At 49.0% G+C, this 24635-nt stretch overlaps 1 protein-coding gene across 1 annotated transcript in view; it reads right to left on the bottom strand.

The window, feature by feature from the left end:
* The window catches only part of KLHDC4 (kelch domain containing 4), a 31977-nt gene extending 26073 nt beyond the window's left edge, over positions 1-5904 (bottom strand). The window contains exons 1-2 of the mRNA XM_061386960.1: positions 5728-5904; positions 2361-2452 (exon numbers count right to left, since the gene is read on the bottom strand). Coding sequence (XP_061242944.1) covers positions 2361-2452; positions 5728-5826 — 191 coding nt within the window. The 5' untranslated portion in view covers positions 5827-5904. The remainder of the gene's footprint in view (positions 1-2360; positions 2453-5727) is intronic.
* Positions 5905-24635: the final 18731 nt, after the last annotated feature.

Genomic DNA, 24635 nt, shown 5'->3' on the forward strand with positions numbered 1-24635 from the left:
CCTGAACTTCTGGGAAAGAGGAGCCAGGCTGAGGACGGAAGCTGAGGCACGGCCCTTAATGGCAGCCTCACCCTCAGGACACTGACACCCAGGCTAGCCTCCCAGGAGGGCCCAGCGCCTCTCACACAGCATCTGGCGAAACATCATCAGGCGGGGGGGAGTCGGGGGCTCCTACTCCTGTGCCACTCTCCCCAGAGCCGTCCTGCTTCACAGCTCTGTCCTCCTACATCACAATCTGTCTTCAGAGATCCACTATTCAAGCATTTCAATACACATCCCAGACTGCTTCCATGTGGAAAATGTACACACCTTTCTGCTTACTTTCACACATGAGGATGAGGCAACAGCTCTGCAGGAATTTTAAGTGAGCCCTGACATCTCAGCAGGAAGCACTGAAGGGTATGGCCACGGGGAGGGAAAACATTCTCTGTGCAGAAGCCCCTGGGGCAGTGTTCCCAAGATGTCCTCTACCACATCAATGCCAAACAATGCCTCTCAAAGGGAAAGGGAAAACTGTTTTTTTTTTTTTGTTGTCGTTGTTAACTGGGGATTTATTATACACAGAGACATTCTATAGGCTGAGAAACTCTGTAGTCAAACCCTCAAGTCAAAATAGTGCACCCTGGTCTCCAATACAACCAAGCACCCTGCCCTCACGCTCCCATTAAATCATCTCTGAGCAAAGACGTGGGGATACACACACTTAAACTTGGTGATTTTCATGGATTTTTCCTGTAATTTGATGGCGTGGTAGGAAGTGAGACAGTACTGAGGTGACCCCTGAAAGGTCTGTGTCCCAGCAGATCTCATCTCTAGCACCTGCCCTTTTCCTTCAGGAGGCTGCCCAGTGACCTGGTGACGTAGGGCACTGCCAAGGTTTCAAATTATACTGGAACATTACACCTGACTTTTAGAGCAACATACTTTAAGGCAAACGTCATCCCCCCCCCCCCCCAAAAAATCAACCCGCATTCAAAGCGAGTTCCCTCAGGGGCCCTGCACAGGTAAAGCCTTCACAATCTCATGGATTTATCTGCTTCAGCAATTCAGATGAACATGTCCACCTACCGTATGTGACCCTTAGGCTTGACCCAAAGATAACATGACAAATAAAATGAAAATAAACCCTGACTCCCAGTGGAATTTATGAACTGAAGGACAGGAGGAACCTTTGGGAGCCTAGGGAAAGCCCCTGGTGTCCGCTCAGAAGTAAGCACACTGCTCCTGACCCTGAAAGGCAACGACCACATGCCGGGGGCAAGGTCGTGGGATTCAGGCCATGTCCTGCACCCCACTGAGGCAGAGGGGACACTCCACCACCTCCCTTTGTGATGTGCTGGGCCAAGGCCTCCACTCAGGCCTGAAGGAAATGAAGCAAATCATTTCTCAGCTTAACAAGACAGCCCTGGATGCTTGGGAAGTTAGGCATTTCCCCTTCTCCGAAGGACATGCATCTCCTCATCAGGGTCACTTGGCCTCCCTGGGCTCCTAGCTCGAGGAGCTCTGTGTCCTGGCCATGCTCTGCCTGGAGCAGGGATAAGAATGACGGAGCCCTGGGTCCTGCATCAAACCAGAGAACTGCTGGCATTTGCTGAGGAGGCAAGAACGAAGGGATAAGGAGCCAAGGAAAAAACCACAGCCTGCTCCTTCCTCCTCCTTCCACCGGGTCTGAAACCCTAAAAACAGACACTGGAGCTCCTCACATAAACTACAAACCCATCTAAAATGGCTTACAGTTTTATGTTTAATGGTCACACTTTCCACGTGAGAACATAAAAGCGCTATGAATGAGCACAGTGAAAAGCATCTTGATTTTTTAACTTTTGTACCTCTGAGGAGCCTTTAAAAATCTCAGACACATGGAGAAGGAAATGGCAACCCACTCCAGTACTCTTGCCTGGGAAATCCCATGGACAGAAGAGCCTGGCAGGCTACAGTCCATGGGGTCACAAAGGGTTGGACATGACTTAGCAACTAAACAACAACAACATTTATGTATGCATGCACAACTGAGGCACTTTGTTGTATGGCAGAAACTAACACAACACTGTCTACAAAAAAACCCTCAACACAGGTTGTCACCAGGTGGGGTTTCAAACCCGCATAACCTCCCTGATGAGCAGCAGGGCTGGCGGACCTCCTCTCCGTGTTTCCATGCAACAACAGAGCTGAACTGCCTCCCTCCCACCCGTCAGAGGCAGAGGTGAAAAGAGCGCCTTGTCTAGTAGGAGCTGATCTAGTGGGTTCTAATGATGGAAATGCCCAAGTGCCCGGTTACTTATGAAAACATGGTGCCTGTTTCAAGCAGCTTTCCAATTTCTACCAGAAAACTGTCAGAAGCTACCCTGTAGCTTACTTACCGTGGGGAAGGTGGCGAGCAGGGTGTCTCCACGACCTGAGTCTTTCTGGCATCGAGAGTCTGGAAGTGGGCTATGAGGGCTTCCAGGTCCTCCTGCAGACAGACAAGCAGTTACACATGGCCAAATGCCTGGGTCAGCTCTCCTCAGACCCCCTGACCTGACAGAAATTAGAACTGTTCCTTCCACTTAAAAGTCACAGAAGCTGACACAGGACAAACACTCAGCACCTGAGCTCCGGCACACGGCACATGCGTCATCTCAGTCCAAACCCTCACTCCCCACACCCACCAAAGGCCTTCTTCTCAGACAAGCCCACCCAATTTCACGCCAACACCTTCAATCACCGCCAGAAACCGAAGCCCGGGCCACCACACCAGCCTGCTTTGTTGTCCGCAGAGCAGGGTCTGACATTTCTAAGTTCATTTATCTAGTTTCCACCTTCTACCAACATAACAAAATGTAAGTTCCAAGTGACCCAGACATGTCAGTCTGCTTACTGACATGTGCCTGCACACTGCGGGGGGGTCGTCAACTACCAGCTGCAGCCAACCTGTGTAAGAACATCTCCACTGTTACAACTACAGATTTAGAGGTTAAGGTGCCTATTTCTGCACACGGCTGGGCAGTGCTGGAACTCAGACTTCCCACCCTCAGTCCCTGAATTTACACTAGTGTCCCCCAGCCCACAGGGATGCTGACCCGTCTGTCACAGCAAAGTCTCCCACCTGCCTGTCAATGCTCATCCTAGCACCTGGCTCATGCTGACACCTGGCATCTGTCCCCCATCGTTTCTCCCCACTTCACCTCATGCCAGCTCTTGCCCAGCTTCCACACTCTGCAGGGCCTGAAAGTCGGAGAGGCGTCCTTCCTGCACCTACAAATACTTCCAGGCCATTCTTCCTCCCTCGCCCACCTCATGTCTCACCCTACCTCCTCACTCTCCAGCTGCCCAGGCTCCCTCTTGGCTTCTTTCAGCAGAACATCACTTGCCCTGGGCTTGAACAGCCACCTGCAACCCCCCTCCCCATGGTACCCCCTTCACCTCCCGGAAGCAGCCGCTGTCTGGAACTGAGGGCTCCTGACTCTCAGGCATCTTTCTATATGCTTTCACTACCTGTTAATGTATCTCTAAGCTCTGTACATTACTGTTTCAAGTTTTCCAATTCCATGTAAATGTCATCACACTGAATATTCCCTTGCAACTTGCTTCTTTGCTTTACCCTGCTGAAAGAGCAGCCTGATGCCCTGAGTCTGTTCGCTGTCATGGTGGCAGTGCCACACAGCTTCTCCACCCATTCCACTGCTGCTGAACATCTGATTCAACTCCAAAACTCTACAAGCAATACTACCATGGCTGTTGGAGGACCTGTCTTTGCAGAGCTGGGGGTAATTTTTCCAAGCTAAATCTTTATGTGTGCAACTGCTATGTTGTATCTGCCATTTTTGTATGTACTGACAATTTAAGACCCAACTGACTCTACCAATTTGCACCCTCACAAGAGTCCACAGAAACACCTGTCATCCTATTACTTCTGTGTAACAGCTGACCTGCTGACTCCAAGTCCCGAGTGCAAAACATGCTCCTTTAGGTACTAAAGACAAGTTACTGAACCACTGGCTCTTTCCAGGAAGGGACAGGTGAACAAGGGACTAGTGCAACCTTGACGAACTCAGAGGTTCCAGTCCAGTGTCATTACCTTCCTTAAGGCAGAAGGGAAGACGGGATCAAGGTGGGAGGAAGGCATGGTTGCGACAAGCAGGCCTGCAGGGAGAGCTGCTGTATCAGTCATGGGGCGAGTATCAGTCATGGCACTGACACACGCTGGGCGAGGTTAGCAGGAAGCACTGAACACCCTGTCACTCGAGAACAGGAGCGACCATGATGTCTGTGGTTGGGAGCAGGTCTGGTCGCCCCCTTTGTTAGAAGCACAGGCCGTGCCGTCTTCTAACCAAGACTTTGGGTTCTTTGGGGTCTTCCCAGGACAGAACAACCCCATCCCACCCCACCACACACCCCCGCCATGTCCCCCGCCTGACTCTTGTCTGTAGAAAAACTTTAGCCTCCCAGGCCTTCTCAAGTTCCAAAGAATAAATTTAATCAGAAGAGTGGGAAATTGCAGAAAAAAGTCAAGAAAGACAAAATAAAAGTAACTTAGCCTTAAAGTCAGGACTTTTCTGACTTTAAGCCATGGACATTCTGAGCCATGTCCATTGAGCTGTTTTGCAGATACTGAAAACCCTACCAAGTGGAAGAAGTTAACTGCATGCTGCCCACAAGGATGGAGACTCCAGACCAGCTGAAATCAGAAGGTTGATGACGTTGATTCCCAACTACTTCACTATCAACCAAACAGAAGAATGTCCATGAGCTGATGCTGCGACAGCCCCCTCTGTCACCCTGTCTTTAAAAACCTTCCCTGCAAGCCCTTGGGGAGTGAGCTGCTGAGGAGGCAGAGCCCAGGAGATGCAGGTCGCCCAGACAGGGTGAAGAAATGGGGCTTCAGCAGGACCGTGCAGAAGGGAAGGAATCAATCTGTGTGACCGCCACCTGTGTGCAGATGTCACCAGGTATCTGAGACATGAGTTCTGTGCTGAGCGGAACTCTAAGTTGTCCCTAAAGACCTCCAACGTAGTCACCCACCCCAACCCCAACTGAAAAATGACGGGAGATGGAGAGAGAAAGAGCCCAACCTCATTATTTGATAGATGATGAAACAGACACACGAATGCCTTACGAAGAAAAGGGACAGGGTATGTGGTCAATAGCTCTGGATGTGAGATGTCTGGTCAAATTTCAGCTCCCGGCCACCTCACAGCTGACCTGCGTAACCTGTTAGCTTCTGATTTCCTGACTGTCAGGTGGAGACGCCAAAGCTACCTAACTCAACTGGCTGTGAGAAAGCCCAGGGAGCACAAAGCCTGGAGGCAGCAAACACTCATTAACCATTATAAACTGTCCTGGGTTAGGGAGTCCCTGAGCAATAGTCAATTAGGAACAGAGCGCTCGCCTCTAAGTTTAGTACTGAGTCATCTGCAGACCCTGCTAAAGACGTGAAAAGATAAAGAGGGTAGGAGAAGAAGGAGGGAGGGAGAGGAAGGGAGAGACAGAGGGAAACAGGGACAGACACAGAGAAATATCCCTGGTCACCATCAACAGTTACGGAACTTCCCACAGTCCCACTCCCTCCACCGATGCTCACTGCTCAGGGCTGCCCTGAGGGTCACGTGCCCCGTTTAAAGCGGAGGATTGAGGCTTGCAGAGGTGCCCCGGATCAGCCCGGCCGCCGCCAGCGCCCCTCAAGGGGGGGCCCGGATACGCCCGCGACCCCGGACGAAAGAAGCCTGCCCGCCCCCCGGGCCCGCACACCTCCTCCTTCCGCGAGCGCTTGGACACTTTCTTCTCCATCTTAGCGGCCGTCTTCTCCGCCCCGCGGCCCTTCTTCTCTTTCTTGCCCTTTTTGCCCATCGCGCCGGATCCAAGGAGGCTTCTGAACCGCCTGTGAGACTCTAGCGGCGCGCCGCGCGCGGCGCGCAGGAAATACGTGCTGGGGGCGCGTAGAGAGTGCGTCACTTCCGGTTCGCCTCTCGCGCGTTTCGGGGCGAATGGTGGGGCCTGTTCCTGGGGATGGCTGCTTCCGTAGTCCTTCATGGTCCGTTTATACAAACCGGCCTGGGCCTTCGGGCTCGGGGTGGTGTCCGCCTAGAAGCAGCGAGGCCGCGCCCCTTCCTCTTCCCCCTTCAGCTGTGCCGGGGACGCGGCGCCTGTCGCTCCGCCGTGTTTGTTCAACAGTGCTGAGCCCCGTGCACAGTGGCTTAGTTGGCTTACTCGGTAGCACGAACCCTTGAGCAAATTAAATGGTTGCTGTGGCTTCCTGCCCTGGAGAGACGGTCATGCTCTTAAAGGATTCGCAGACCCCGAGCGAAGGTGTAAAACGCACTAGATACTGTTAGGGGCTGAGGATACTGTGCTCGGCAAGAAAAACAGCCCTGCCCACCCGCCTTCTAGGTGACTGTCCTCAAGTATACTGTGTGAGGGGACTTGCTCTCTCCATCATGGCGCAGGGCTAATGACCCCGCTCCAAGAGCAGTCAGTTTCCAAGTCTGGAAAACCGAAACTGCCCGCTAGCTTTTGACTAAACGTAATAAATGCGAAAAAATACGTATAGTACGTGGACTGCTAAGGTTTGGACAGAGCAGAGGGAAAATGCCTCTCATTGCTTAGAAGGCGTAATTTCATGCTCAGAATCAGGAAATAGAACAAATTAAGGACAAGGACAAGCAAACACACAGCAAAGGGAAAGCATAAACGAGGAAATAATCTTTCCTGCTTTGTGAGTGAAACACCACAAGACTCAGCCTTAAAGAAATTGAGACAGGCTGGGACCTGGGACCCTTTCCTCAGTGCTTGCACCTGGACAAATGCCTCCTCCATAAACAAAATGCAAAGAAACTATAAAGGATTAAAAACAACTGCACGCATACATGCACAGTTGGGGCAGATTATGAACAAGATACAAAAAGACAAAAACCCCAACTGCCACTTCTGAGAAGTCAGAAACAAAAGCATGGTTACTGTACATGATCCTTGCACACAGCACCACTAAGGGAGTGAGCAAGCCACCACCACCACCCCCCCCCCACCTCTGGACCAACCCTACCCTCACCTGTATAAGGGACCAGCTCACCTGCCCCATCCCCGATCTGGGAGCAAGCAAGGGAACCTGCTACTTGGTTTCGCTCCCTCCTGCTGCAGCAGAAGTCCCAATAAAGCCTTGCTGAATTTCTTCTCTGGCCTCATCAATTTCTGTTGATTATGAGTGCTGTGCTAAGTCATTTCAGTTGTGTCCAACTCTGCAATCCCATGGACTGTAGCCCACCAACCTCTGATGTTCGTGAGATTCTCCAGGCAAGAATACTGGAGTGGGTTGCCAAAGAATCCAAGAATCCTGATGGGTAGCAAAATCAACTTAGATCCAATCAATTTATTAATCAGTGAGCAGCCAGGGAGGAGTGCTTTTTCAGCCAGCTCCAAGCTTTGTCCATAAACCTAGTCTTCAGGAAGGAAAATATAATTGGGGAACTATGAGGGCGGGGGTAGACTAGGATTCAGGCTGCTGCTGTCCCCAGCACTGATGGTAGGAGAATGGGAGGACATTCCAGATGCCAGAGAAAAGAACCAGCTAGCAGTCAGTCAGAAGGGAATGCAGAATTTCACAGGAACCTGGCCCCTGAGCCTGCAGACATAATTACCCTCAACGGTGAGCAACAAGGGGTCAAAGCCTCAATACTGCCTCTCAGAAATTGTTACATTCCCTCTAGTGCAATATGGCTAAGAACATACCTAATCCTTGTATTCTTTTCTGAGAATTGGGTAATCTGGAGGCAATGCACTTGAAGCAAGATGGCCCTTCAGTCACAGCATGTCTGTTTGCAACACATTATAGTTGTCGCCTCTTCAGAGCTACCAAAGGGGGATCCTATTCCCTACTGAAGATTTGGAAGGATCTGGTAGATGCAGGATTTAATACTTCAATTATCTGAAAGAATCTTGAAGCTAAATTGGAAGGTTCTTGGAATTAATAGTGTCATGGTGATTTACGTGAGATTGAAACTCTCATTACCAAAAAAGAAGGAGAAGAGAACATTTAAAATGAGATCAGAATCCAAAAATAGTAGAAAGATGAAGTACAGAGTCCTATTTTAGTGAAATTCACATTTTTGAAACTTTAATGAATAATCTTAAATCTAACCTATCATTAACATTTAGAGCGTACCTTTCATGTAGTCAGGCGCCCTCTGCTGTCTTCAAGTTGAAATCCAGAAGAGAAAAAAAGATTAACAAGGCGTCTAACTTCTAATCATCCTTACCAGGAACAATCAGTATAACAGGAGAGATATTCCAAGCGTGTTACAGATGAAGTGGATCTCTGTACTTAACCACCTGGAAAGTGATCATATTAAACCTGTCCACCTACTGCACAGAACTCCTGAGAGAATCCAATGAAATAAAAGTTTTTCAAAAGCTTAGAGAAATACAAAGCAAAATACAAATTTAAGAGATTCTGTGTGCTGCCAAGTGGGGTCACAATGGTTGTGCACTAACAGACGATCATTTCATTTAACAACATCCAGTGGTCACAATGGTTGTGGACTAACAGACGATCATTTCATTTAACAACATCCATTTCATTTAACAACATCCAATATACTACAACTTGGCGACGTTGTACCAGGACACATGAGATACAAAACAGAAGACCCAGCCACCAGCTTCGAGGAGATTTTGTTCTAATGAGACAAGCCTGATGGCATTCCTCAAATGCTTTGTGAAATTAAGCTGGGAATAAGAACAGAAGGAGGGGATGGGGGAGAAGGGGAAGAGGGAAGGGAAGGGAAGGAGTGACTTCAAAACCTTTGTTTCATATGTTTTGTCTGGTTTTCTAGACATTTGAGGGGAAAGGGTAAATACAGACTCTTTGCTTCATCATGGGTGATAGCACAATTTTCTCCTTTCTGGGATTAAAGTGTTTAATTTCTAAACATTTGGAGATCTCTTTGTTATTTATTTGTAATTCAATTCATTGATTTGAGAGCTCTTCATTTCCCTTTAATTCTGTTTCAGCTGCATCCTACAAAATTTAATATTTGTGCTTTGATTTTCATTCTGCTCGAGATACTTCCTAATTCCCTTTTTGATTTCTTCCTTGGCCCTTGGGTTGCTTAGAAGTGTTAGTTTGTTTCCAGATATTTGGAGATGTTCTAAAGATCCTTCTGGAAAATAATTTTCTTTTTCTCTAACCGCTTTTTATTTTACCTTCCTCTCTATTATCCTGCCGTTTCACTAAGATATGTTTGTTTATTTCTTTTTATTCACCTTGCTTGGAAATGGCTGGTCCCCATGAAGCCATGCGTGGCAGGATTTCTCTGTCACTCTCCCTTCAGAAGATGCCGTTACTCCTTTCTCTTCTGGGGCTCCTTTCTCCTTTCCTTTGGCTTTCTTAACCTCTCTTCATTTCCCCCATTTTCCCTCTGTGCTGCACTTCTGGATAATCCGTCCTTCTGGAAAATTCCTCCTACTGGTTCATGGATTGTTTGCTGAACCCCATCAAATCTGTCTAATTTGTCCATATAACTTTTGATTATGATTAGTAATTTTCAAAGGGTCTATTTTTCTCAGATCTGTTGGATCACTTTTACAGCTTTCAGTTCCCTGCAGACATTTTCAAGCGTGTCTCGTCCTTAGAGGAAATATATCAATCCGTTTGTGCTGCAGTGACGCTGCTTCTGTCTTGAAGAACTGCTTGTGAATAACCTTTGAAAGACTTCAGCCAGAGCATCTTTCTCCCAAGGGGAATTGCTTTTGCTGCTGCCAGACAGCCAGGGGCACTGCCAGCTCGTGACATCCAGTCCAGATTGTCTTTTGGACAATCCAGGTGATGCAAATTGAGGCTGAAAATCCAAGGAAGGGCTGGGATGTGGTCACAGTTTCTCAGGGATCTTGCCTTCCCACCCTCCTTGGCACTGGGGTGACCTCCCCAGTTGCTGGGGTTCTGGGGAGCCGGCTTACTTCTGCTGTGTCAGGATCCTCAGGGAATCTCTGTTCGTCTGCAATGTATCTCCTCTCAGATCCACCCCCCTGCCCCCGAGGATTTGCCAAGCTCTCCTTGCACTTCAGGGCTTCCCTGTTGGTTCAGATGGTAAAGAATCTGCCCGCAATGTGGGAGACCTGGGTTCAATCCCTGGGTTGGGAAGATCCCCTGGAGGAGGGCAACCCACTCCAGTATTCTTGCCCAGAGAATCCCCATGGACAGAGGAGCCTGGTGGGCTATGGTCCCTGGGATTGCAAAAAGTCGGAACCACTGAGCAACTAACAACACTCCTTGCACTTCAAGCTTGTTGAACTGAAGTAAAGTGTGGCAATGCCTGCTTGTGCCCAGAAGAGACTCATCCCTGAGCCCAGCCTCTACCCAATTTTTTTCATATGTACTTCTGGTTAGGTTCCCATTTGGTGATTCTGACTCCTTGTTAGCTTTCCAATGCCATTAAGAAGACTCATTTCAACGTTTATCCATCATTTTCTAGTTTGAATAGGAGGATTGGTCCAAATAACCTAGTCTACCATACTACAGCACTGCTCAGTCTTTAAATGGTATTTTTCAGTGTGTCATTAATATATACTAAGTTTAAAATTTGGAAAATGTAGGCACGTATGATGAAGGAAACCCCAAAGTCACCCACAGTCTTCCTTCCACTCACAAGCATGCTTAGCATGGAGGAAATTTCCTGCTGACTGATACTAAGCAAAGATCTGGGGCTCCCCTGGTGGTCCAGCAGTTAAGAATCCACCTGCCAATGCAGGGGACACAGGTTCAATCCCTGGTCTGGGAAGATTACATGCTGTGGGACAACTAAGCCCGTGTGTCACAGCTACTGAGCCCTCACTCTAGAGCCCACGCTTTGCAACAAGAGGAACCACGACAATGAGAAGCCTGCACAGGTGCAACTAGAGGGCAGCCCCTGATCACTGCAACTAGAGAAAGCCCGCATGCAGCAATGAAAACCCAGCACCCAGCACAGCCAAAAATGAACGAATAATGCATTAATTTAGAAAGCAAAGCTCCATGTTGTAGTTTCACTCAGCTGCTTGGCTCTCAAGTGCAGGGCCCGCTTCATTCTTGCTTTTACCAGGCAATAGTGCAGGAAATGGAACAGAAGACAGAGCCATGCAGCTTTGCTAACTGCAGCATCACAGCGAGTCCGGGAGCAAGCAGGGTGTGAGGAAGCTGAGGATCTTGCACGCTGCCCTGTGAGCCTGCAGCCGTGCATCTGTTTACCAGCCACTGTATCCCCTAAACCTACCCAGATGCAGCCTGAAGCCAGCTCCCCCGGACATGGGATTCGGAGGCACCAGCCTAGAGGACATGCGGTCTGTGAAACTGCACATCTGTTCCTAAGGTTAAATTTGTTTTTAAAAAGGTCAAACTCCTTGACCAAATAGTTGGCGATATTGGTGGTTTTTGAGTTTTTAAATCCCTCTAACATCACATGGTCTTCCCAGGTGGTTCAGTGGTAAAGAATCCCACAGCCAATGCAGGACATGTGGGTTCGATCCCTGAGTCCCAGGAGAAGGAAATGACAATCCACTCTGGTATTCTTGCCTGGGAAATCCCATGGACAGAAGGAGCGTGGCAGACTACAGTCCGTGGGGTCACAAAAAGTTGGACACAACTTACTGTCAGCAACAACAATATCACCGTCACAACAATTCTGAGCCTCTGGCCCTTTAATCCTCCCTGACCCAGGAACCAGCTCAGCTTTCAAGCTTGACCATCTCACAGTCAACAACTTATGCTCAGGGTTCATAGCTGTAGCCCCTTAAGTTTCAGCTGCCAGGTTTTGAAAACAGATGGCATTCACTAACCCTCCTAATTCTCCAGAAGGACTATTCTGAGTACCTTCTCCATCTGGGAGGAGGCCACTTTCTAAAACCCTTCGCGGAAACAAAGCTCAGAAACCCAAGTTGTGGGTGCATCCTCCCGTCCTGGGCCACATTCATGAATGATGCAATTAATAGAAAATATGTAAAATGCAACAAAGACAGCTTCTACATCAACACCTACCTGAGGGTTGGAATGTTTTTAGAAGCATTTAGAAACTGGATAGGAGAATTGACTAAGTATTGCCTGGTATTTCAAAGGCGTGCCAGGAGTAATGATCATGTTATCTGATTTCTGAGAAAATAAAGATTTCCCATTAATGCATTTCCTCAAACCGTATGAGCACACGTAAGAGCTTATTGCATCAGGCATCTGTGTACTGTCTCTTTCGTCCACTAGATGTCAGTTCCGCAGGCTGTGTCTTACTCTGTATCCCCAGGACAAAAATGTTGCTCTCTGTGTTAAACGTTAATAAATTATGAATAAACAGTGAGTGAATAAAACTCCCCAAATGACAGTACAACTTAATGCAGAGAATGTTTGTCCAGCACAGTCAGAGTGAGGGTATGTTTCATTTGGTTAACTATTTCAGAGTAACGACCTGTATATAGACCATTCGTTCCCCAAAGATGGAGAACCACACACATTTGAAACGAAAACTCAAGGGAGGTAAAAATGAAGATCAAGAAAGACCTATTAGAGAGGAATGTAGTGCTACTGAGTAAAGGGAACATAGGGCCCTTTGAATAAGATGCCCGTCCTACCCACCCTGTGAAGCAGCTTTGATGGCAAGCTTGATCCTCGCATTGCAAACTTTAAACTCTGCTCCTTAACATCCCCTCTAAGGGATCCGGGGTCAGCTCTCACTCCAATTCCTGTCTCATCAGTTCAGTTCAGTTCAGTTCAGCCGCTCAGTCATGTCCAACTCTTTCCAACCCCATGCACTGTGGCACACCAAGCTTCCCTGTCCATCACCAACTCCCACAGCTTAATCAAACTCATGTCCTTTGAGTTGGTGATGCCATCCAACCATCTCATCCTCTGTCGTCCCCTTCTCCTCCTGCCTTTAATCTTTCCCAGAATCAGCATCTTTTCTAACGAGTTGGCTGTTTGCATCAGGTGGCCAAAGTATTGGAGTTTCAGCTTCAGCATCAGTCCTTCCAATGACTATTCAGGACTGATTTCCTTTAGGATGGACTGGCTGGACCTCCTTGCAGTCCAAGGGACTCTCAAGAGTCTTCTCCAACACCAACTCAATGTTAAAGCATCAATTCTTCAGCGCTCAGCTTTCTTTATAGTCCAACTCTCACATCCATACATGACTACTGGAAAAACCATAGCTTTGACTAGATGGACCTTTGTTGGCAAAGTAATGTCTGCTTTTTGATACCCTGTCTAGGTTTGTCATAGCTTTTCTTCCAAGGAGCGAGTGTCTTTTAATTTCATGGCTGCAGTCACCGTCTGCAATGATTTTGGAGCCTAAGAAATAAAGTCTCTCACTGTTTCCATGTTTCCCCATCTATTTGCCATGAAATAATGGGACCATATACCATGATCTTAGTTTTCTGAATGTTGAGTTTTAAGTCAACTTCTTCACTCTCCTCTTTCATTTTCATCAAGAGACTCTTTATTTCTTCTTCACTTTCTGCCGTAAGGGTGGTGTCATCTGCATACCTGCTATTTTTCCTTCCTCACTTCTGTTGACCAAAAGTAAAGGACACAACATAAACGTTGTCAGTTAAGTTTTATTTCCAAAAACATGGAGTTTTTAAAGTACCCTTGACATCACTTCTCATATAAATTTTTTCTTCTTTGCAATCACCCTCTGTGTTTTTACAGTCTTTTAACTTTATTGAGGTTTTCAACAACTAAATCAAAAATTTCTTGGTAAATGTCACATTGCATTTGAAAATATCTGGGTTATTTTCACTTATTTTTTGATAATGATTTCTAACATAATTCCACAGTGATAATAGAAAGACTCTGTATGATTTCAACACCTTGAGACTATGAAATTTTTGCACCTTGCTTTATGTCCCTGAATATGTTCCAGTGTCTCCTGGTCTATAGTCTGTAGGAATTTGAATAGAATTTGTATCTTGCTGTGTTGTGAAAACTGTGTAAATCTTAGTTATGTTGAATGGGTCCATAGTGCTTTTAAGGTCTCCTATATTCTACTTTTCTGTGTGTTCATTCGATCAATTTTGAGAGTTTGACATTCAAACTCCAACTAAAAATCTTAATTCACCTACTTAAAAAAATAACTGTAATATATAGTGGAACTACACATAACTTTGTTCTGTCGTTCCCAAGTCTCCTGTAAATGTGTTATCATACTTTCATAATTTAAAAAATAAAAAGAAAGTTTTTTCGGAGACCTTCATGAGGACTACACCTCTCTCTCACAGGGCTCTGAAGAACTACTCCAAAGAGGTAAGGGAAGGGCCAAGATATATAAGCACTTTTTTACTGGAAAAACATGTAATCAAGCACACAAAGACTGCGGCTAATCACAAAGGACAGCCGCCTCAAGTTAATGGTTTTACTGTGCTTTTCTCTGTAGGAAAAGATGTGAGACTCTAGGGTCACTGAAGGTTTTCCTTAGATATTTAACTCAACTGTCTGGGAGGCCTGCATTCCCATCGTAGAGCACTTTCTGTTTTTCTCCACCTGATTCCCACCGGCCCCACCCAGCTCTGTTGGTGGGCGACTGCCAAAGGCTTGATCCCCATAGAACTGGAGTGGCGGGAGACTGTTTTTTTTTTTTACTCTCCTTTCCTCTTTTTCTTCTCTCTTTTCCTTTCTTTCTCCGCCACCCTTCCTTCCTTAGTATTTTTTGCTCTGGCCTGAGAAGGAAGGCCTGGGGTGGGCAGAGGGGAACTCCACCTCGATGGGCCCTGCGAGCACTGCCGATGCTGAGAGTGAAAATATGTGTGTGTGCTAAGTTGCTTCAGTTGCGTCCCACTCTTTGAGACCCTCTGGGCCGTAGCCCATCAGGCTCCTCTGTACATAGGATTCTCCAAGCAGGAATGCTGGAGGGGGTTGCCATGACCTCCTCCAGGGAATCTTCCTGGCCCAGAGATTGAACCTGCATCTCCTGCATTGGCTTGTGGATTCTTTACCACTGAGCTACCTGGGAAGTCCCCGTGGCTGAGTAAAAATGAAAAAAGTAGATTATTCGGGGAAATGGGTGTGAAGCAGGAAGGCAGGGGTGCAACCTTTGAAAGAATGAAAGAATATTGCGTCTGAGGACACAACATAACCTGGTTAGAACCAATGGGTCCGAGTTGGTGGACAAGCTGACTTCCACTAGATCTCGAGCCTCATTATATACTCATTGTAACACACCAGTAAATGACACACCCACAGGCCCTGTGACAGTTCCAAAGCTGACTGTCAAAGACCAAAAGTGGGTGGTGGCCCAATTCTTGGGAATCTCTGCCTCTTCTCCAAAATAGTTGGAATAATCCTCCCACTCATTGGCCTATGAAATTATTTATACAAGTTAACAACACCATATTTGGAGGCCAATCTACAATGGCCCACACTCTTGTCTTGGAATGTGTTTCTCTCTAAATAAATCCACTCCTTACCTAAGACTTCGTCTCTCACTGACTTCTTTCTCCAAGGAGACATCAAGAACCTGCGCGTCATTAAGTCTTAAAAGCAGGTGAATGATCTCGGAAGACAGTGGGATTTGGCCAGGTTCTGTTAGGGGGGGGACACTGACTGAAACCTCCCACCCCGACAGGCACCATAATAACCATTTGCATGAGTTATTTTATGACAGGAAGTCCTGGTAAGGAACACAGAACTTGTAGAGGAAAATGTCTTCCCCAACATTATTTATGTAAAAATATGTAACACCTCCTCACCAGCCTTGGGTGTTAGTGTCCTGGGTCTGGGGCATTCTGATCGGTGTGTGGGAGTGTCTCCCAGCTGCTGTAACCTGTAACACTGAACATAATTCAGTTCAGTTCAGTTCAGTCGCTCAGTTGTGTCTGACTCTTTGTGACCCCATGAACTGCAGCACGCCAGGCCTCCCTGTCCATCACCAACTCTCGGACTTCATTCAAACTCTTGTCCATCGAGTCAGTGATGCCATCCAGCCATCTCATCCTCTGTTGTCCCCTTCTCCTCCTGCCCCCAATCCCTCCCAGCATCAGAGTCTTTTCCAATGAGTCCACTCTTCTCATGAGGTAGCCAAAGTATTGGAGTTTCAGCTTTCGCATCAATCCTTCCAAAGAACACCCAGGACTCATCTCCTTTAGAATGGACTGGTTGGATCTCCTTGCAGTCCAAGGGACTATTAGCTACCACCAACCAAAAGAATTCAGGAAAAGTCAAAAGGAGATGCCATGTGTCCAACCATCTCCCAGAATCCTTCTTGCTTGGCTGAGCAATGCGTGTGCCACCAGGAAGGACCCTGAGTCAGAGTGATTGGCCAAAGAAAACCCGGAAACTACTCCTATCACCATAAAACCTGAGACTGTGAGCTATGTGGCAGAGCAGTTCTCCTGGGTTCCCTTACCCTGCTACTTCCTGTCGGGCGTTCTTCCCAATAGTCTCTTGCTTTGTCAGCTCATGGGTCTCCTCGGACAATTCATTTCCCAGTGTTAGACAAGGGCCTGCTCTCCAGCTCCAGAAGGGGTTCCCCTTCCTGCAACAGTTCGAGTCCCAGCCCCATGGGTTCAAGTTCCAACCTGAGGAACATGGTTTCAGGTGGAGGCTGATCAAAGCAAATGCCAGTGACATTGCTGTGAAGTTGTGCAAGGCCCCTGCGTTCCCCTGCCACCTGGACCCTCCCTCCGAAGCGGGACTCCACTCTAAGCTCTTGAATTCCACTGAAATGTCTGCCATCCCAGCCTCTCAAATAGCCTCTCTCCAGGATGCCACCATCAACTAATGGTTTTATAAATAATGCAGATGCTGTGCATCACATGTCATCAGGGAAACACAGGTTACAGCAGCTGGGAGACACCCCCACACACCGATCAGAATGCCCCAGACCCAGGACACTAACACCCAAGGCTGGTAAGGAGGTGTTACATATTTTTACATAAATAATGTTGGGGAAGACATTTTCCTCTACAACTTCTAGGTTCTTCTGGCTGGTCTATGAATCAGATTAACAGGAGAAAAATCAAAGTTTAATAACATGTGTACATAGGAGAGATCCAGAAAAACTGCACAGCTCACGAAAATGACCAAAACCCTCACCTTAAATACCATCTTCAGCTACAGATAGAATAGGATGATGAGTGGAGTGGTCTGGGTCATCGGAGGGGCAGAAGATAATTCACCTGGACTGTTTGCTGGGCCAGCAGAGGCAATGGGACATGGAGTGGACTCTGATCGCAGGCCCCGCTGAGTCCCCTACCCCACCCAACCATATTCTCGAGACATCTTTATTGACAGTCCTATTCTGGGAACAAGCCCTCTATCTAAATCCTTTGGGCAGTTGGAGAAAGGTCAAAGTTTCTTCCTGAGGCTTTTAGGCCTTGATTGTCTTCAATTTGAAGTGATTTGCAGGTCAGAGACATTTTGGGTGGCAAATCTAGTTCCCCTACAGTAATGTATTTAAAAGAAAATACATAAAAAGAAAGCAAAAGTCGCTCAGTTGTGCCTGACTCTTTGGGACCCTGTGGACTGTATCCCGCCAGGCTTCTCGGTCCATGGGATTCTCCAGGCAGGAATACTGGAGTGGGTTGCCATTTCCATCTCCAGGGGATCCTCTCAACCCAGGGATCAAACCTGCATACGCTGCTTTTCAGGCAGATTCTTACCATCTGAGCCACCAGGGGGCCCAGTGTATTTAATGTTACAATCCACTCATCCGAAAAGAGAAGCAAACCTGGAGCAATGCTGTGAAGTCAGGGCACAGTGGGTAGGGTCTCGCGAGCCAATGCCCACCTCCCAGAAGGTAGGTTTAGGGTGCTGTCTCTGGGACACAGACTTGAACCTGCATGCTTGAGTGTGTGGCACTAAGGCTCACGGCGTCACTATAACCCACCTGCCAACCAACTGCTGTGCATTTGACACTAACAGTTGCTTCCTGGCTGGCAGGAGACCTCGTCTTCCTGGGATATCTCTGAGGCTCCCTGATAAAGACATGGACACTTCTCTCCCAGCCTGGACCGGTGAGCAGGGCCTACAGGCACACCACGAGGAAGTCAGCTCCACCCACAGCACACAGGGAAGTGTTCATATTGGTGTATGTTTAGTAACAGTAATAAGAGAACAAGCAAAAAGAGAGAAAACCTGGTCACCAGACTTACCACGTTAAAAATTACCGGGCACTGGCAGTCCACTATTTAAGACTCTGAGCTTCCACTGCACGGGACATGGGTTCAATCCCTGGTCAGGGAACTAAGATCTCGCATGCCCCATAGTATGGGGAAAAAAAAAAAAATTACCAGGTACGATGTGAAGCAGGCATCCTCTCCATGCCCCAACTCCTCCTTACTTCTGACCCTTGACAAGAGGAGACATCGAAGTGTCCGCTTTCAGCATTTCCTGGGTATAATAATAATGACTTGGTGATGATATTCTTAAAAGCAGAAGGGGGTGTCTTGTTTTGTCTGAGCACCAGACCACTTTGGTCCAAGGCTGGGCACCTCCTGGCCATCACAGAGCCAGAGACAACCAGACCTTCTCCTGGGCCGGGGAATGAAGGACAGCAGGTGGACAAAGACTGAGAGAGCTGGGCTCAGTGAGAGCAGACGGGGCCCCCTTAGGGTTGAGGAGCAGCCCTGTGGTCCCAGGGTGTCACCAGCTCCCACAGCTGGAAGCCAGGCCTTGGACCCCTGCTGTGGACACAGTCCCCACAGGTGAAAGGGGCCTGAGGGGTGAGCTCACCCCACAGCATACGCCCTCAGGACCCCCAGCCTGCAAAGGCGCCCGGGGATAGGAAGGGCCTGAGGCTCCCGTGGGGCACACAGACGGCATAGAAGCCGGGAGGAGCATTCAGTTCAGTTCAGTTCAGTTCAGTCGCTCAGTCGTGTCCAACTCTTTGCGACCCCGTGGACTGCAGCACGCCAGACTTCCCTGTCCATCACCAACTCCCAGAGCTTGCTTAAACTCATGTCCATCGAGTCAGTGATGCCATCCAACCATCTCATCCTCTGTCGTCCCCTTCTCCTCCTGCCTTCAATCTTTCCCAACATCAGGGTCTTTTCCAATGAGTCAGTTCTTCACATGAGGTGGCCAAAGTATTGGAGCTTCTGCATCAGTCCTTTCAGTGAATATTCAGGACTGATTTCCCTTAGGATGGACTGGTTGGATCGCCTTGCAGTCCAAGGAACTCTCAAGAGTCTTCTCCAAAACCAACTCAATGTTAAAGCATCAATTCTTCAGCACTCAGCTTTCTTTATAGTCCAACTCTCACATCCATGCATGACTACTGGAAAAACCATAGCTTTGACTAGATGGACCTTTGTTGGCAAAGGAATGTATCTGCTTTTTAATATGCTGTCTAGGTTGGTCATAACTTTTTTCCCAAGGAGCAAGAGTCTTTTAATTTCATGGCTGCTGTCACCAACTGCAGTGATTTTGGAACCCAAGAAAAATAAAGCCTTTCGCTGTTTCTGTTGTTTCTCCATTTGCCATGAAGTGATGCAATACAGGAATCTGCCACCAGAGGTCAGCCCTTCCCCACTGACGGCCTCTGGCCATCTGACAATGGCCTTGCATGATCCCCGCATGGCATCAAGGAAGAGCCTGCTGGAAAGCTCCCGGCATCAGAAACAGAAGCACCCGCAGCCTTCCATGGCTGGAACTATTTCCCCCGTGGCCATCACACTGAAGGTGGCCGGTCCCCAGGCAGGCGGCCAAGAGGGACCAGACAGAAGGGGCTGGACTAGAGGTGGCTGGAAAAAGTGTCTTTTCAGAACTCACTTTCACCTCCCCAATGTGTTAGGAGAAGCGTAGGTTTTTTCTGACTGCACTGTGTGGCTTGTGGGATCTTACTTCCTGGGCCAGGGGTCAAACCTAGGACCTCAACATCAGCTTCAGCAGCTCCGGGTCCTAACCATTGGACTGCCTGGAATTCCCAGAAGGTGTGTTTTTAAGAGGGACTTCCATGCTGGCTTTGGGGTCATTTTACAGGGTGAACTGAGGTCAGACGGGCCTGCCAGCCTTCACACATATAGAACACAGGGGAAGGCCCGGCCCGAGCCCTGGGGCCCCAGGGGAGTGGAAAGATGGTGGAAAAAATTGTTTGTGATCCCTAGCGTCAGAAGCCCAGTGTCCTCAGGCGTCCATGGAAACCTGTAAATGATTGTTTGCTCAACTGTTCTGAAAACAGATAGGCACCGGAACAGTTCTCCCTGCTGCCCGCCAGGTGAGGAGAGCCCAGCCGGGGCTGGATGGAGGCCAACTGCTCGTTCTTAAAATGTTAACCTTCATCTCCACCATCAAAGTGTGGAGAACAAGAGCCGACATGCCTCTCTGCTTCTGGGGCTCAAACCCACGCAGCTCTACCCATGGGGTCTAAGATGGGCTCCTGGCCCTGCCTCCTGCCCTCCTGCCCTCCTGCCCTCCTGCCCTCCGCCCTGCACCTGCATTTTCCCCTCCCCACACCTATTGCTTTCACCTTTGGCCTCCTTTTTTTTTAAAAATCAGATACACATTTTTTTTCTTTTGGAATACTTTTAGATTTACAAAAAAGTTGCAAAGATAGTTCTGAGTTTTCGTATGTTCATCTTCCAGGACATCGGTAAATCGGTAGAAATGGAGAAACCAACACGGGGACACAGGTGTGTGACCACCAACTCAACTACAGACGCTGTTTGGATTCAGCTGGCTTCCCCATGAATGCCTGGTCCCGCTCAGGATCTCACGCAGGTCACGATGCTGCATTTACAGGCCATTCACTTCTCAGGATGTGGTCTCTAAAGCACCCCGTGCCCATCAGATGTGCACTGCACACATCCCCGCCCCCCGCCTCCCCGCCTCCCCCGCCATATCCCACCATTGCTGCTCTGGGGAGAAAACACATCCTTGAGTTAAAGTCCAGGTTGTCTCTGAAATGCCTCAGGGCTCCAGATGGAGAGCTGAACCTCGCTTTGCCTGCTCCCAGCAGTCCCCACACTGGCCTTCCTCCATCCATCCCTCTGGGGTCCCCTTGGCCTCCTCTCAGCTCCCAGAGATGCAAAGATGAGGAGTTTTCCAGAACGGGAATAGTCTCGAGTCTTGGGTGGCATTAGGGATTAAAGCTTTTCTGAGAGTCCCAATGCTTGGAGGTCACTCCTGTGACTCTGGCCCTTTCTACCCTGCCCACCCCTGCAGAGTCTCCCCTGAATCCCACAGCTGGAGCGCTGACACAGGGCGTCATTTGAGACTCACTTGCATACAGCAAGACAGGTCTGTACTATAGTAAACGGGAGGGAATCTGTAAGTCTTGCTCAGGCTGAGTCTCCGGGTAACCTTGATGCCTTGGCCAGGGGATCAGAACAACCTCTGGGATAAGGGATACAGAAATCAAAACAACCCCACCAGGCACCAAAGTGACTTGTCTCTCCTGCTCACTCGGGGGCCACCAGCCGCAGGGCGCCGGAACGTTAGCGATTGCATCCATTCAATCCTGACTTCATTGTGATTGTGAAATGAGGCCAAAGCCAGGGATGAGAGGAGCACTGCTTTTCTGAATCAGTGACCGCAGTGGAAGGTGCAGTGACCTCGCGGGGCCATGTCACTAACCGAGTCCCTGGCTCGGAGCCTCTTGGGTGGCTCAAACTTGGACAGACTGGACTGTCTCCTTCCTAGTCTTTCTGTGGTGGCCTCTGAACAGTATTGGGGTGGGAAAACCAACACCCCTGCACACCTGGGAGGGCGGGGCTTGGGGAGGCAATGAGGCTGAGGGGCTGTGTCCCGTGCCCACCCAGGGGCAGAGGCTCCACCTGTGAGCTCCATGCCCACAGCTGTCCCTCTCCTCCCTGCTCCTCCCCAGGCCCCAGACAGTTCATTCCGCACGGCTGCCCCCGCAGTCATCTTTCCATTTCCCTTCCCCCGTGCTGGCCCCGCAGAATACCCCTGGCTTTACTTTGTAAATCTGGGAACCTCCGGAAACAGCACAAAGAGCTGCTGAGTCTGCAGCCAGGACCCGGGGTCCCAAGCCCCGGGCTGCAGGGTCCTCACCCGGGCAGATTCCGGACCCGGCAGAGGTCGGGAGCACAGTGACACCTGTGGCAGCTTCCAGCTCCTGCTCAGCTGTCCCCTGGCTCAGGGACTGTCCCTTCTCCTGGTTTCCTATGGTTACCCCACTCTCACTTCCATCTACTCAGGACAATGAGACCCAACAAACCCTTTCCTACCACGTGGCAGTGAAGCAGAAATTACCCCCAAACCCGGTGGTACGTGGCCTGGGTGACAGTGACATGTCCGTGCGGGCTCCTGATGGTGATGGGTGCAGGGCTGTGGGACCCAAAGTTCCCCATGGGGCAGGCTGAATGGGGCCTCTGGGAACGTCTAACTGCTTAAAAAATGAAGGCTAGTTTTCTTTTCTTTGGCTGCATTTGCAGCATGTGGGATCTTAGTTCTCTGCTCAGGGATCAACTCCAGGCCCCCTGCACTGGGATTGCAGAGCAAAAGTCAACACACTACCATAGATAAAATAGATAACTAAAGGGAGTTTTGTACTCAGTATTCTGTAACAACCTACAGGGAAAAGAATCTATGTATTCTAAAAAGCCAACCTCTGTGGCTTGAGCGGCCTCATTTCCTCCAGGAGCTCACTAGGGGCCTCAAGGACCCCTGGGATGACAAAATTAAAATGTCCCGTAATTAATTTGTCCCACAATCTTTGTTTCCTTTTCAGTTTTAAAAAACTTCTCTTTACCTTCTACTTCTCTTGGAGCATTATTTATTGTGTTTATTTCCTCTTGCATTCCTTGTAATTTAGTCTTCACGTAGGAAATGATTTTTTATTTTCTTTTTTCTTTTGGCCACGCAGCATCTTCATTCTCCAACCAGGGGCAGAACCTTGGCCCCTGCCTTGGAAGCAAGGAGTCCTATCCACTGTACTGCCTGTCAGGGAAGTTTCTTTCCTGTTTTAAATTCTTTTCTTGAGTCTATCATTTCTGAGTTTTAAAAAATTGACTTACAATGGTGTTTTTCTCAGGCTTTGTATCATTGTGTGAAACTTTTTAGCTCATTTTGAGACAGCGAGTTTCGGGTTTATCTCTTTTCAGATGCCTCCTTCTAAGTCTTCTGGTTCCTCCTCTGTAAGGAGTGTCACTCTGCTGCTTATTCGGGTTTTTCTTGTAGTAACTTGTATATGGAATTTGACCTTGATACTTTTCTGTTGCTTCTTATGTGAATTTAATGTTCATGAGCTTTTAGCAGGAGGCCTGGTACAAAGGCTTTTCCTGTTTCGCAGACACCCTCCTGCTGTTGACCTCATGTGCTTGTAACACACACACACACACACACACACACACACACACACACACCCTCCCCTCCCCCTCATTTGTCTCCATCACCCCTAAGGAGCTATGGTTCCTCAACTTCATTTCTAAAAGCTGGATGGATCTGTGGACCAGAGTGCGGTGTCCGGCGCTGCTCGAGCTCTCTCCTCCTGTCCTGCACACCCCACAAGCCTGCAATATGCGCTTTCCTTGATTCCAACACGGGACTCAGGCCTGGGAGGCAAGAGGAACCAAGACCAGCGGGGGCGTGAAGCTGGAAAGATGCAGCCTCTCAGACTTGTCCGGTCGGGTTGAGTGGGCCATTAATCCACTGGAACGAGAGCCCAGCATTCTTGGGTCCCTCCGGCTATTTCATTCTTTGGGAATTAACACATAGGATCCTGCAAGTTTCAACAGACGAGGCCAGAAGAGGGGAGCGGGTCATGCCCCGAGCATCCGAGGCCGTGGTCCCTGGTGGAACCCGAGGTCCCTGCATCCACGAGACAGTCACGGGTCAGTTTCAAATGTCCACCCTGCGCCATAAAGGAGGCTTAACGAGGAGGCAGACATTCACTGCGCGAAACCTGTCACGTGCTCTCTGTGAGTGGGGAGTGCGGGTGAGCGGCTTCTGACGGCAGACCCCCACAGCAGCCCCCAGCCTCTCAGAGGCTACATGTGATCATTCCGGGCACCTTGGACCCTCTCCCGTGGAAGCTTGCTCTTGGCCTCTTTGCCGGGCACTGGGGTCTCCAGATCTCTATGTTGTTTTCCATTTCTCTGCAGAACCCGGAGAAGACTCGCCTCACTGGCCTTCCATCTGCTTGGCTGGTGAGCACATCTCTTCAGCCGTAAGCAAAAATCCTGGAACAGTGCATTCTCCGGAGATAATCTTCTAACTCACTGTAATTAACAAGCACGCCAGACTGTGTGAAGGTCCCTGGGCCTCGGGGTAGGCACAGCGAATGTGTTGGGACCTGGCCTTGGCTGCTTCCTGGGCTTGGCTGCCACTGGTCTCCAAGCATCATACCCTCTGGCTCCCCAAGGCTCTCCCACCCAGGAGGAACGGACTACACTCTGCTGCCAAGATGTGGGTGTTATTTGTCTCGCGGTCACAGAGCTGAGCCAGGCTGGCACCCCACCAATAAATATTATCGTCCGCTGCCTGTAGCCAAGACCAAGTTGGGATCTGGGAGTGGAGGTCAGAGGATCAAGATTCTCAGATGGCACAGGGTTTGGGGGGGACATGGGAGAAGCAGGCGCCTCCCTCCCTGGGTCACTGGTGAGAGTTGGCGGGAACGGCTTCTGCTGAAACGGCAGAATGAAAGTCCAGGGGCCGAGACTTGGGCCCCGGCGCCAACACTGCCCCTTCTATTGTCCCCAGCCGAGCCCAAGAGCCCTTTGTGTGTCTGAATAACTGGCCAAGGACCGGATGG

This window comes from Bos javanicus, chromosome 18 (assembly GCF_032452875.1).
Source record: "Bos javanicus breed banteng chromosome 18, ARS-OSU_banteng_1.0, whole genome shotgun sequence".
NCBI lineage: Eukaryota > Metazoa > Chordata > Mammalia > Artiodactyla > Bovidae > Bos > Bos javanicus.